Raw genomic sequence first — 14,066 nt, forward strand, 5'->3', positions numbered from 1 at the left:
CACAACAGCCATCAAATCCAGGTGTCGCCATTTTTAAGGCCCCGATACTGTGCCTGGTGCCTCCTTGTGGTGGAGCCAGTGTTGCATGAGCTGCAAGAAGGGCTGCCATTACTGGTAGAGCATTAACTTAAGAGCACAACCTGAACCAGGACAATTGGATGTGACAGAACTTTTATGTAAGAACAAAACATTAGGTGTGTGTGTGCATGTGGATTGGAGGCCAGAGAGGGGGCAAAAAAATGGGAGGATGAACAGGATGAAGGCTCAGGATGGCAGTGATCTGGGTGTTGAAAAGGAGCACTCATGCTGCCCTTCACAAGAGGGCATTCAGAGTTGACTACAACAGAGGCAGCTGGCAGCATTGCAACTACCCCAAGGAGTATGCAAATCTATCAACTTCGCATGAAATTCTGAAAGGATTTAAAGCAGGATAATAATCGCAGCAGGAAATCTGACTTTTTGACCATAAGATTGGAATTCCTGATGCTTTCAGACACCAACATTAAGAAGTTAATAAATCTACCATTGAAGGAAAATGTTGAGCAAATAAAGTAATTTCAAATATTTAATACTGTGGTTTGAGGTGACATCTACATTTTATGCATCTGAAAATGTGCTGGTAAAAGCATTTATGGCACTAAAACCTATAGTAAAATAATCTGAGTAAAGACTTAGCATATGTATAGCTTTGCATTTTTTTCAGTAAAAATCCTGAAAATGATTTCCTTGTCAACCCTTCTTTAGTTTCAGAAATTTTGGTCATGGTTTTGGAATAATTAATTTGATATGTCATTTTGAATTTTAAATTTTGAACTTTTGTTTTTGTGAAAGTGGGTGTTCAATGTGCATAGTATTATTGCTCATGTTATTTTCTCTCTATTTGTCTTTATTATCACATTGCAGGCATCGTGCTACAGCTGAGTCTTTTGCCTGTCAGCATTTATTTCTGCTTTAGCCTGTGTGTAGAGACCATAGAAGTTTTTTTTTCTTGTGTCTCTGCACTTAGTGTAAGGTGTCCTCACTGAACTGTTACCTTCTCTAATACCAGCACACATTAGGAACCCCCACCAAGCCTAGTGTTTCAAAGCCCAAAAATGCCTTCAGTGCTGTTAACCTCACTGACCTCTTCAGTAACATAAAAATGTAGGACTCCCTACGTTGCTTCCAATTTCAGCTCCCCACTTGCTGCTAAACCTCAAGACTCTAATTCTTCCTCATCTCTTTGAATGTGTCTAAACAGTAGGCTATGTCCAAGTGCTTCAAAATGTCACTAATTCCCCCAGTGCTGTAGATCTATGTCCTCGCAGAGAAGTGACAAACCCACATTAAAGCTCCATCTAGCCCCATTCCATTAAGTGGTAACAGATATTCAAGGCTCAGCCTGACTGCTTCTTAACCTCAGACTTTTTCTTCCAGATTCCCTCTTTAAGAGTATTCCCATCTGGAAGCTCTCTGCAAATTCCCTTGCAAGTCCTGGTGTTCTAAGAATACTGCCTCCATTCTTCTCGCACCTTCTGGTTCATTGTATAGTCTCTGCCCTCCGGCCTATACTGCCTTCAACCCATCAATGACAGCCTGTATCTGGTTGGTATACCCTGGTACCTGCTGTTAATCATGTTGTGTTGAACACTTTTTTTTAAACTGCATTGACTCTTTTCTCTAAATTCTTTCTGTAATGCTGCACAGGTCCTGTTACCTCATCAGACCAAGCCAATATTGAACATTTAGAACCTGCCAGTCATGTTCAACAACAACAAAGGTAAATTAGACATCCACTTTCTTTAAAGATTATTGTTGAATATGCATTGGACAATAAAGACACCAAAGACAGATTTCTTTATCACCATGAAAAAATAATTTAATATTGAAATGAACTTTGTTTGTCTTATAAGCAGTTGAACTGTGTTACACTACCACAGTACTTTGGGCTTGGCTTTAAATGTTTTACACCTGCACGGTAGGATTTGATTGGACGAACAGGGATGTTGCCCTCGGGTCAGGGAGCCAGTGGGGAACCTCTGTTAATTTCACGGGGGAGGCCCAAAGGAATAAAGTGCCTACCATGAGGCCTTCCCTTGGATTCAGGACCCTGATGGCAGACATTCTGCACAGCAACAGTAGCTAGCCACTCAGAGGCTGACAGCTCTTTATTGTTGTCAGCACCTTTGGGAGCAGTGTCAATTGCCAACAATGCATCCACCAAAGGCCCAGGATCACTGACAATATGCAAAAATGAGTGAATGTGGGATTAGGATAACAGAAGCGGTGGGGGTAAAAGGTTTGGAGTCCAGCCAAGAGGTGGATTCCAGTGGTCTCCTCTCCAGTGATCGGTGGTCAGGTCCCATGTTTGGTGCAGAGTTCCTGATAACAAGGGACATTACCTGGGAAACTGTTGGCAACTTGTGGCCTGTAGGAGGCTTGATAAAACTGTATGACCTCAGATAATCACTGAGTCAATACTGAATTGTAGCCTGCTCTGGGATAATCAGCTCATTTGCGTCCCTCATTAATAGGCTGCCACTAGTAGCCAGGAATCCCATGTCAGCGTCCTCTGTCCCCGACTTAATGAAGCAAAGTTTTGCTGCTGCCAGGGGATTAATGCAGGGCCTCTCCCACAATTAGCTGGCACTGATGGTATTGCTCTCACCACAAAGAGCTGGATTAAGTTATATCGATAGAGTTAAATTGTCAAAATGATTGGCTGAAGAACTATAATTTATGCTCAGAGAATAGTAATTGTAAATTGACATCAGCGCTCACTAAGTAACAAGAGGGAGTTTTCAAACAAAGACCATTACCCAAAGACAAAAGCACAAACATGAACTGTATTCAAAGCATAACACGTGTAGTGACTGTAACAAGGTCAGCCAGGTGGACCTCATAGGATAGTTCTCTGATTGGGACTGCTAATCTGGTCCAGTGAAGGTGCCCTGTCTGACAAATATAAACAGGAGTGTCAGACATCCTGTTCATTCTGCGAGCTGGATCAGTGTCAAGGACTCTCCATGTGTAAATAAAGGGTGACTTGGTGACGGAATATCAGCCTCTCTGGAATTACTTCAACATACAAATCTGACATGTGTCTCTGTACTGTGACTGGTACCTGGTCTTAATTAATCTGAGAAAATTATAAAGAATCTATATCAGAGTTATTTATATGATGCTAGGAGGTATATGCAGAAAAATATTCTAAACGTCAGTAATTCAAATGATGATTTGAAAAGGCCACTTTACTGAATATACCTCAGCACCAAAAGCAACAGATCTCAAAGATGCCTAGGAAGCATCCAACATTCACTTAATTGTTTGAGATTAATGTTTTGTTGAATTACAAAATGTGTCCTGATAGTGTGGAGCCTCTGCTGTTGGCTGAATGTATTGTAAAATCATAAGCAGGCTGGCAAATGTCCTGCTAAACCTAATCCGAAGTTATGGCTGGAGTTTTCTGAAATGGCCAAGCAATTTCAGGATCAATGTCTTAAATAATTTGCCAAAGCCGATGCAGAATATAAAACAGTATGAGCGTATAGAATTCACTTCTTAATATTTTGTGTTATAGCCCAGAACTCAACTTCTGGTAATACTGGCGAGATTTTCTCTGAAGGCTTTTATACAGGAACATAGGAATATGTGAGTTGGAGTTGGCCACTTCACCCTTCCAACCATATCTGCCATTCTTGATAATGGGTGATCATCTACCTGAGGTGTGGAGACCCACCATCGTCAACTTTGCCTCTATCTTTCCTCCTTGCTCCCAAGTGACAACATTAAACCAAAATGGTGTTGTGCACACCTCCCTGTGGAGGCCCCGGTGATGGTCACTGCAATAATCTCTCTCCTGCAGTCGACAGTGCCCCCATACTGTTCCATGTGCCATCCTTACAGCTCGATTATTCTTCCCCTAACCATCCTTGTCTCCACCTCAATGTGTGGCGCTGCTTTCATCCCCTGCCCCAGGCTTGATTGCCCCACCTCCTCTTGGCAATAAGCCCCCTCTTTGCATCTAGAGCCCACCTTGCTCCATCCTCAATGGTCAAAGTGTGAACTTCCAGGACCGCATTTGTTCCAGACCCCAGACTTCAAAAAACAGACCCCAAACATACTCACTAAATCCCTCAGTGTGTTGCAACTTCCTGACTGATGATTCCCCTGATTGCTTGTGATGCCTATAAAGGACTGCTTGTTGGCAATTCCCTAGATTGTGTTTGGACATATCCCCTGGCCTGTATGGAGAACCAACCTTGGTCAAGCCCCTCAACTGTGTGCAGACTGTGCTTGTGATTAATGGTCTGAGGTCCACTTTCTGACATGGCCATTATATTGCATAAATGCGCAGTGTGTTTGCTACTTGAGCAGCTGCCACATGCTGTAGGCTTACATTGTGTTGTACACTGAGATATGTTCTGTTTTCTTTCCATTATTTGAGCAGTGCCTTTCATTTACATGCTTCTGAGACATGCCCTATGTTTCAGTCAGGCATCATGCACAATTAAAAGTTGCATGAATCAGTATGGTGTCTGTTGAACATTCCATGATCATGCCTCAAATCCAAAAATCTAATGCCAACTGTATTATTTAGCTCTTTGGCTGAGTTTATTGTTTGTGTCCTTACGAATACTTGCAGAAAGTAATTGTTCACAATTATTTGCAGGAATTGTGCCAGGATGTTTTTGTGTAGACCATCTGAAGTAACTTGTGATTCATTCTCACTAAACTCATGTGATGTTCAGGAGCTGCGATGTGTTTCATGGTGGTCTTCACATTAATTTAGTGATCAATTCCCTCTGAACTCATTTTTGCTGCTACAGCAGTTTAATGTCTTGTCATCTACCTTTAGGAAGCAGATGAGCGTGCATTGTTTTTGTGCTAAGCAAGAGGTGGAAAAACATGGAAAGCAAGATGGCTGTGTTAAGCAATGACATGATTAAGGTTCAACTGTGCGGTTTCTCCTATTATTTGGCAGATGACAGACATTTAATATACAATATCCACTATTCGAAATTTGTCATAACATTGCAAATTATATGTTATAAGGATGAATGTTGCAGAAGTTATCTGAAATAGTAATAGGTTATAACTTGTCAAAAGAAGGGTGCTGGTACCTTAAAAATCAGTAAATAACGCAATTAATCCTAGTCATGATTTCAGCTTCAAAGGATGCATTTTTTGATATTTATCATAACTGTGTGATGCAAATTTGTTTCTAATGTCCATTACAATGTGCAATAGTTCATTGTCATGATACTATAATGTGCAGTAAATATTCAACCAAATTAATTCATCCCCAATAAATAAGCTTATTGGATTTTAGTAAATTCATCCAATTGTCATGTGATTGCTTATTCAGTGAGAAAGAGCCATGTGCAGACTTCAGACCAAGTAAAGTAAAGAAAAAAAAGATTTCAGCACTACAGACACCTACAAAGGGAGCTTCTCACAAAAAACAAACAGGAGGTAAGTGATGGTTATATCTTGCCATTTAAGTTATCGAAAGAAGACTTGGGGTAATTTTCATCCCCACAGGGAATGGTGGATGGTGAACATGAAGAGAGTGACCACTGAACAGAGGAGTTAGCATGGGAGAAATCTGCATTTCTGCATCCCTTCACATTTTCAAGTGTCCTGCCAATGTGGAGCAAGCTCTGCATCTACATCTTACCAATAAGATATGGAAAATGTATGTTGCTGTAGGTCTTAACACGCTTTTAACATCTTAAAGAAGTGTTTGTTTGTGACTAAACCAGGGAAAAAAAAAGAAGTACCATGGATCTGAAGGGAAAGCTCTGTGGCCAGCATGAATTCCAGGATGACTTCAAGGTTTTCAAATACAGTCTTGGAGGTGCCAGTGAAATATATTAGCAATAGAAAGGCATTTCTCTTTCCAGCAGATGATTGGCAGGCAGTGGAAAATTAGTTTATATGTTACATACACATGCAATTAACAGTTTCTCCAGGATCTGACCACAGTGATGGAAGAAGTTTAATAATCTTACGGGAAACTCCAAGGTAGGACTCCCTTTCACATCAACTTTACTGGCTGCACAACCCTGGAGAACTCTCTCTTTGCCTTGGCACTTTCGCCTTCCCTTCCCTACTTGTTATAACTTTGCATTAGTTAGCAAAGAAAACCTCAATTCAGCTGCCTTCTGCCAGGATTCAAGCTTTCAAATGCCACTACTGCCTCCACAACGTCTCCATTTAGGCTACCCACCATGCTTCTTCCTGTTATCATTTACACTACAGTAATAGATTCATGTATGTCAAAAACACTTGGCTAAGACACTTGCACTTTCCTTGTACAAGAACCTGAAACACTAAAGGGAGGTCAACAAACAGGATAGGAGGAGGCCCTGTCAAATATTCATTAAAAGGCCACCATCAGTATAATTGCAAGACACACAGTTTCCACCATCAAATATTGGGAAACTGGAGGGACCTTTCCTTCATATTTCTCTTCTGCTTAACTCTTTCAGACACATCCTAAATGCAATAATGTGGAGATACATTGACCTGCTATTGCTTTTCCTTGCAATTACATCCTACCCTATACCGTCTCCTTGTTTCCTATGTCTAATAGATTATCAATTCACTAGTCCCTAACGGTCTGGGAATAAAACCCAAGAGATCACTGACCGTGAACATCTTATCAGCTCCTATATGAGCCATAACAACCACCTTGCTCCCCTGTTGCAGCCAGTGGAGACACTATCTTAAAAGTACTACGTGAAGCACCAGAATAGCCAGAAGAGTATTCAAACAGGCACAAAGGTCTTGCACCAGGATGAGGAATAGCTCATAGGCCTTTCTATAAGTCAGTAGAAGCTGGGCCTACAATGCAGAATTGACCTGCACTCAAAGTGATGCAAGCACCATGCAAATATTATGCAACCTGTATTTTATGATTGTGGCATGGAGCCCAACACTAATTGTATCACTGACTGTGACTGCATGCCTTAGTTTGGGTCCCAGGTTTGTCTAAGGCTAGTACCAGTTAATGCTGTTCAGCACTAAAGCTGTACAGCACCTGTTTGATGATGGTTAACATGGACTATTGATATTCAAGTTCCATCACATGATTTATTTTATTCTTTTATGGGATGTGGGCTTTTCAAGTTAGGTGAACATTTGCTTTTCATCCCTAATTACCCTGGACAAGGTGGGGATGAGCTCCCTTCTTGAACTACTGCAGTCCTTGGCATGTAGGGAAACCAACGATGCTGTTAGGAAGTGAATTCCATCATATTGACCTAGCGACAGTGCATGAAGGCAATGAAGTTCTACATCATAATGGGGTGTGACATGAAGAGGACCTTGCAAGTGGTGATGCTCCCATTGCATCTGTTTCTCCTTGTCCTTCTAGGTTGTACAGGTCTTTGGTTTGGAATTTTAATACCTGAGATCTTCATGGACTAAGGTGATTTTTAAAGAGGACAAATACAACATTCTTGTATGTTTTCTTGGTACTCTCTCCCAAGCAATTATGTTCTTGTAATGTGGTGACCAGAACTGTACACACAATTCCAGCTGTGACTTAAACTATTGTTTTATACAGTTTCAACGTTACATTCTTGATTATATATTCTATATTTCATCCAATAAAGGGAGCATTCCATGTACTTTGTTTACCACCTTAACTACTCTTTTCAGGGGCTTTTGGGCATGCACTCCAAGGTTGCTTACTTCCGCTACCCCTCTCAATATCCTCCCGTTTATTATGTATTCCCTAGACTTGTTTGCCCTGCCAAATGCATTATCAGACAATCTGGATTAAATTCCATTTGCTATTTTTCCACCTAATCAACCAAGCCATTGATACATTCATAGTCGACAGCTATTCTCTTCACTCATAACTACACCGTCAATTTTTGTGTAATCTACAGGTTTCCCAGGTGTGTATCCCACTTGTAAGCCAAAATCATTAATGCACACAACAAACAACACTCGACCCAAAACTGAGCCCTATTGAATGCCAGTGGAGACTGCTTCCCATATACATCTAAATTCATTTTTGTCCTGTCACTCACCCAACTCTCCATATACCTCTGTATATCTTGGGCTTTTATTTTCTTCCGACCTGTCTGCCATTTGGGACCTTGTCAAATGCCTTACTAAATGCCCATTGTAATTAAAATTCAATTAAATTAATAAGGAACTATCTCCCCTTAACAAAACCATGCTGACACTGCCTGAGAATCCAGGCCTAAGTGACAGATTTTCCCTGTCTCAGTATTGATTCCAATGATTTGCCCACTACTGAAGACAGACTGACCAGCCTGTAATTGTGTGGCTTATCCCTTGCGCCTTTTTTAAAGAATCGCAGAATGTTTACAGACCTCCAATCCTCCGCTATCTTGTCTGTATTTCTCTTTTACCTCTTGTTTGTACTACAGACCTCCTAGTTTTTTAAAATAAATAGTTACTTATGCGTGCATTTGATGTCACATTTTATTTGTTTTTCCCTTGGGTTTAATGAATAATAAAATCCCTCTTCTTTCACTCATGTAAACCTTGGAATTGGCTCCTTCATTTGATCTAGTTAGTTAAGTTTTAGTTGAAGTGTAATAGTCATGTGCTAAAAAGAGAAATAAATATATTTATTGCTGACTAAGAGGGTTTTAAAAAGAGGGGAGCTGATTTCCCTTCCTCCTCTGGTTGTAGTGCCCCGCTTAAAGGTATTCTAGCTTCAGCAGGGTGCTAGAACTGATCGAAGAGGGGTTGAAGAAGCTGCAGAAGTGGCACAACAGGCCCGAGAGTTTTCTCTGTGCCTCTCTGCAGCACTGGAGGTAGTGAAGGAGAGCAGTGAGTGCATCATCACTTACCGTATCCTGCTGATTACATCACTTGCCACACACACTGTCTAATTCACTACAGCCTCATCACTCAACTACAAACATCTATCAACTCTGAGATGTCACACTTGTAGCCTAACAACAGCTATTTTTAAAAATTCATTGATTGGATGTGAGTGTTGTTAGCTAAGACAATATTTATTGCTGTCGAGAAGGTACTGATGAGCTGCCTTAGAGTCACAAAGATACGTAGCATGGAAGCAGACCCTTAAGTCGAACTCATTCATGCCGATGTCAGACTCACTGACCTATAGTTACCTGGCTTTTCTTTCCCACCTTTCTTAAATAGTTGCACCACATTAGTCAACCTCCAATCTTCCGGCACCTCACTTGTGGCCATCAATGATACAAATATCTCAGCAAGGAGCCCAGCAATCTCTTCCCACAGAGTTCTAGGGTACACTTAATCAGGTCACAGGGATTTATCCACCTTGATGCGTTTTAAGACATTCAGCACCACCTCCTCTGTAATATGAACATTTTTTTCAAAATGTCACTATTTATTTCTCCATGTTCTATATCTTCCATATCCTTCTCCAGAGTAAACATTGATGCAAAATACTTGTTTAGTATCTTCCCCCATCTCCTGTGGTTCCACGCATATGCAGCCTTGCTGATTTTTAAGGGGCTCTATTCTCTCCCTAGTTACCCTTCTGTCCTTCATGTATTTATAGAATTCCTTTAGATTCTCCTTAACCCTCTTAGCCAAAACTATCTCATGTCCCCTCTTTGCTCTCCTGATTTCCCTCTTAAGTATACTCCTACTGCCTTTATACTGTTCTAGGGAATCACTCGATCTCTGCTGTCTATACCTGACATATGTTGCCGCCTTATTCTTGACCAAAACCTCAATTTCTCTAGTCATCCTGCATTCCCTACACCTACTAGCCTTGCCCTTCACCCGAACAGGAACATACTCTGTTTGGACTCTCCTCTCCTCTCATTTTTGAAGGCTTCCATTTTTCAGCCATCCCTTTACCTGTAAATATCTGGCCCCAATTAACTTTTTGAAAGTTTTGAGAAAGGGAAAGAATTTATAGAATCCATACAGTATGGAAGCAGGCCCATTGAATCCACACCGACCCTCCGAAGAGCATCCCACCCAGACGTACCCCCTGCCCCTTATCCTATCCATACGTTTCCCACCTAGACACTATGGGCAATTTAACATGGCCAATCCACCCAACCTGAACATCTTTGGACTGGAGGAGGAAACTAGAGCACCTGGAGAAAACCCACGCAAACACGGACAGAATGTGCAAACTCCACACACAGTCGCCTGAGGCTGGAATCGAACCCGGGTCCCTGTTGCTGTGAGGTAGCAGTGCTAACCACTGAAATACCATGCCACCCCAAATTCTTGTCAAAATTGGCCTTCCTCCAATTTAGAACTTTTAACTTTTAGATCTGGTCTATCCTTTTCCATCTCTATTTTAAAACTAATAGAATTATTGTCACTGGCCCCAAAGTGCTCCCCCACTGACACCTCAGTCACCTGCCCTGTCTTATTTCCCAAGAGTAGGTCAGGCTTTGCACCTTGTCTTGTAGGTACATCCACATATTGAATCAGGAAATTTTCTTGTACACACTTAACAAATTCCTCTCCATCCAAGACCTTAACACTCTGGCAATCCTAGTCTATGTTTGGAAAGTTAATATCCCCTACCATAACCACCCCATTGTTCTTACAAATAACTGAGATCTCCTTACAAATTTGTTTCTCAATTTCCCGCTGACTGTTGTGGGAACTATTGTACAATAGTCCCATGAATATCCTCCCTAAATACAGCCATAATGTTATCTGTAACCAAAAATGCTGCTCCCTCCTCCCCTCTTGCCCCCCTTCTGATCTTTCCTATAGCTTCTATGCGCTGGAACATTAAGCTTCCAGTCTTGTCCACCCCTGAGCCAAGTCTCGTAATTGCTTTGATAGCCCAGTCCCAAGTTCCTAACCATGCCCTGAGTTCATCTGCCTTACCTGTTGGGCCTTTTGCATTGAAATAAATGCAGTTTATTTTATCAGTCCTACCTTGTTCTCTACTTTGTTACTGCCTGCCCTGTCTGTTTGACTTGCTCATTTTCCAACAGTAAGAGACTGATCTCTTTCCTCATTGTCTCCCTGGGCCATTTCCCCAGCCTTAATAGTTAAAATCCTCCCGAGCAGCGCTAGCAAATCTCCCCACCAGTATGTTAGTCCCCTTCCAATTCAGGTTTATCTCCCTCCCTGCAACTGCCATCCATTGCACCCCCTAGCTCTTGTAAGTTCCTTATTGCCTCTAACTGCTGCTCCAACCGATCCATGCGATCTGATAGGATTTGCAACCAAACACACTTCCTGCAGACATAATCATCAGTAACATGGAAACTCTCCCTAAGCACCCTCATCCAACAGGAAGAGCACATCACTCTACTAAAGCATTTGGTGGATGTACCCTCACAATTCTGTAACAGGGAATTCTAGGATTTTGACCCAGTGACATTGAAGAAACAGTGACATGTTTCCAAGTCACTATGCTGAGAGGCTTAAATGGGTCATGGTGATTCCCATGTATATGCTACTCTTGTCCTTGTGGTTGTTGTGGGGTTTGGAAGATGCTGTCTTGGAGCATTGATGAATTTCTGCAATGCATCTTGTAGGTGTACATGTTGTGTCAGTGGTAGAAGAGGTGGATGTGGGGTCAGTCAAGTGGACTGCTTTGTTCTGGATGGTGTTAAGCTTGTTGAGTGTTGTTGGAGCTGCACCCATCGAGGCAAGTTGGGGGTATTCCATCACACTCCTAACTTATGCTTTGTAGATGATAGAAAGACTTTGAGGAATCAGGAGGTAAGTTGCTTGATGCAGGAATTCTAGCCTCTGACCTGCCCTTGTAGTCATTGCATTTAGATGGCTAGTCCAGTTCAGTTTCTGGTCAATGATAACCAACAGGATGTTGATAGTGAGCATTTCAGTTATGTTAATGACATTAATTGTCAAGGGCATTATTTCGGTTCTGTCTGGTTAGAGATGGTCATTGTCCAGCACTTGTGTGGTGTGAATGTCAGTTGCCACTTGTCAGCTAAAACCTGGATATTTTCCAGATCTTGCTGCATTTGGACATAGTCTATGACTATGGAGTCATGCATGGTGTTGAACATCGCACAATCATCAGTGAATATCCCTACTTCTGACCTTATCGTAGAGGGAAGTAGCACTTGACCCTGCTGCAAGCTGCATTGTGCACACACTGTCAGCTATAGCATGTATGTTACCCAAACAGATTGTACACACTGCCACACAGTGTGGCCTATAATAGGTAGAAGAAGCAACTGACCAGCAGGAACTTAAGACCGGGTAGACAGGTGGATAAAAAAGAGGGCAGTTGCAATATTGGTTAAATAAACAATTCTATGCGGATAGATTATTATACTTTTGGATAGCTGATTAGTGAAGGAGGAAAGCAGAGTCAAGCTTTACTTTAAATACATCTATTTCATGTATTTTCAGTGTCAAACATTATTGGTGTTTATCGCCTCACTCCACTCTACTTGTGTCAGCAGTTGTTTCTTTATATATACTGATCCAATCAATGCCCTCCCACCTGTAACCTCAAATGATACAGTAAAACAAAATGACATTCTAGAAGGAGCATCAGTTAAGGTCATAAGGATTGAACAAAAGAGCAAAAAAGCGGCAGTCATACTCCCAAAAAAACCCCAGAAATTGCTGGAAAAGCTCAGCAGGTCTGACAGCATCTGTGGAGAGAAATCAAAGTTAACATTTCAGGTCCAGTAACTATTCCTTAGAACTGATGGTTGCTTGGAAAAGGTTGGGTTTTTTTTTCTTATGCAGATGATAGGGTGGAGGGAGAGGGTAAGGATTAAATGATAGGTGGAGATAGAACCCAAAGAGAGAGAAGAACAGTTGGACAGTCAAAGGAGTGGATAGCGATCAGGCTAGGAAAATGCGTAGCTTTTAAAGGGGATTGTTAGTTGCAAACAATGGATTGTGTCTAATAGCAGACCATGTTCTTCCAGCTTCTGAGCATTCCTACTGTTGAATGTATATCATACTATACTCAAGCAAAGCTGGAGATGGAGGAACAAAAATGAACCCAAATTGATGAAAAGTGCAGAAAATATAGAGCAATATCTGTAGAGGATTTGTACTTCTCTAATACTGTCTGGGATAAAATTCTTGTCTACAGTATAAGAGGTGAAGAATCCTTAAATTGGACCAAGCAGAACATTTTTAGCTAGTACGTAACAAGTCAAGTAAGAAAAGGAGCAGTCCTGCATTAAAATACAGAGAAGCATCGAAAAACAGATAGAACCAAGAAGTGTTTGTATGCAGATCCCTGAAGTTAGCAGGGGAGCTAGATACAATGGTTAATAAGGTATACATGATACTTTACTTTATTGTCCGAGACATAGGGCAGTATTTTTCCAAACCTACGTCTTTGGACAGTTTGACAGTGCATGTAATTTGCTGGTCAGGACTGTCTCATAGCCTTTTAATGAGCATTAACCAGCTGGAAATAAGATTTCTGCCCCTCCCTTGGGGCAAAATTCTGCAGAGAGCTGGTGGCTAATCTGACTACAGGCAGACCCCAAAACTTCCTCCAAGCCACAAACCATCCTGACTAGGAATATATCGCTATTCCTTCACTGTTGTTGGGTCAAAATCCTGAAACTACCTTCCCAATCACACTTTAGGTTTGCTTATATCAACTTGCCCCTCTCAAGGGCAGTTAGGGGTAAATGCAGGCCTAGCTAGTGATGCCCATATCCTGTGAATAATTAATAATTTTTAAAATATGTTTGCGTTTGTGGAAGGCACCAGGGTTTTCTTTTACTGACTTTTTATACTTTTGTATAAATCTGTTTCTCTATTCTTGTTTGTTTGCCCCCTCTTCTGTTTTCTCCCTCTTTACCAATTTCTTTATCATCCTCTATTGATCTTTCCTAATTCTCAGACTTCATATTCTTTTGATAACATTGTAACTTTCTTTTAATTTAGTACTAGCTTGGCTGTACTAGTTTTTCAGTGGTGTTTTTGATTCCTCAAAGGAATATGCATTGCTTGAGAATTAAAAGATCTTCTTAGGATGACCCTCATGATTGAGGATGACTTCTGTGTCTATTCAATGGTTTCTACAATGGCTGATAAATCTAACGCCTGATATGCAAAGTCTGCCACTTGCTGGGCAGGTGATGAATGGAGGATCCGGTTTGTGTCCT

At 41.3% G+C, this 14,066-nt stretch overlaps 1 protein-coding gene across 1 annotated transcript in view; it reads left to right on the forward strand.

The window, feature by feature from the left end:
• The window catches only part of cfap92 (cilia and flagella associated protein 92 (putative)), a 59,597-nt gene that overhangs the window by 8,508 nt on the left and 37,023 nt on the right, over positions 1-14,066 (forward strand). The window contains exons 6-7 of the mRNA XM_048606717.1: positions 1,687-1,759; positions 5,348-5,454. Of these exons, the coding sequence (XP_048462674.1) occupies positions 1,687-1,759; positions 5,348-5,454 (180 nt within the window). The remainder of the gene's footprint in view (positions 1-1,686; positions 1,760-5,347; positions 5,455-14,066) is intronic.

The sequence above is a fragment of the Rhincodon typus genome, chromosome 16, assembly GCF_021869965.1.
Source record: "Rhincodon typus isolate 14 chromosome 16, sRhiTyp1.1, whole genome shotgun sequence".
Lineage (NCBI taxonomy): Eukaryota > Metazoa > Chordata > Chondrichthyes > Orectolobiformes > Rhincodontidae > Rhincodon > Rhincodon typus.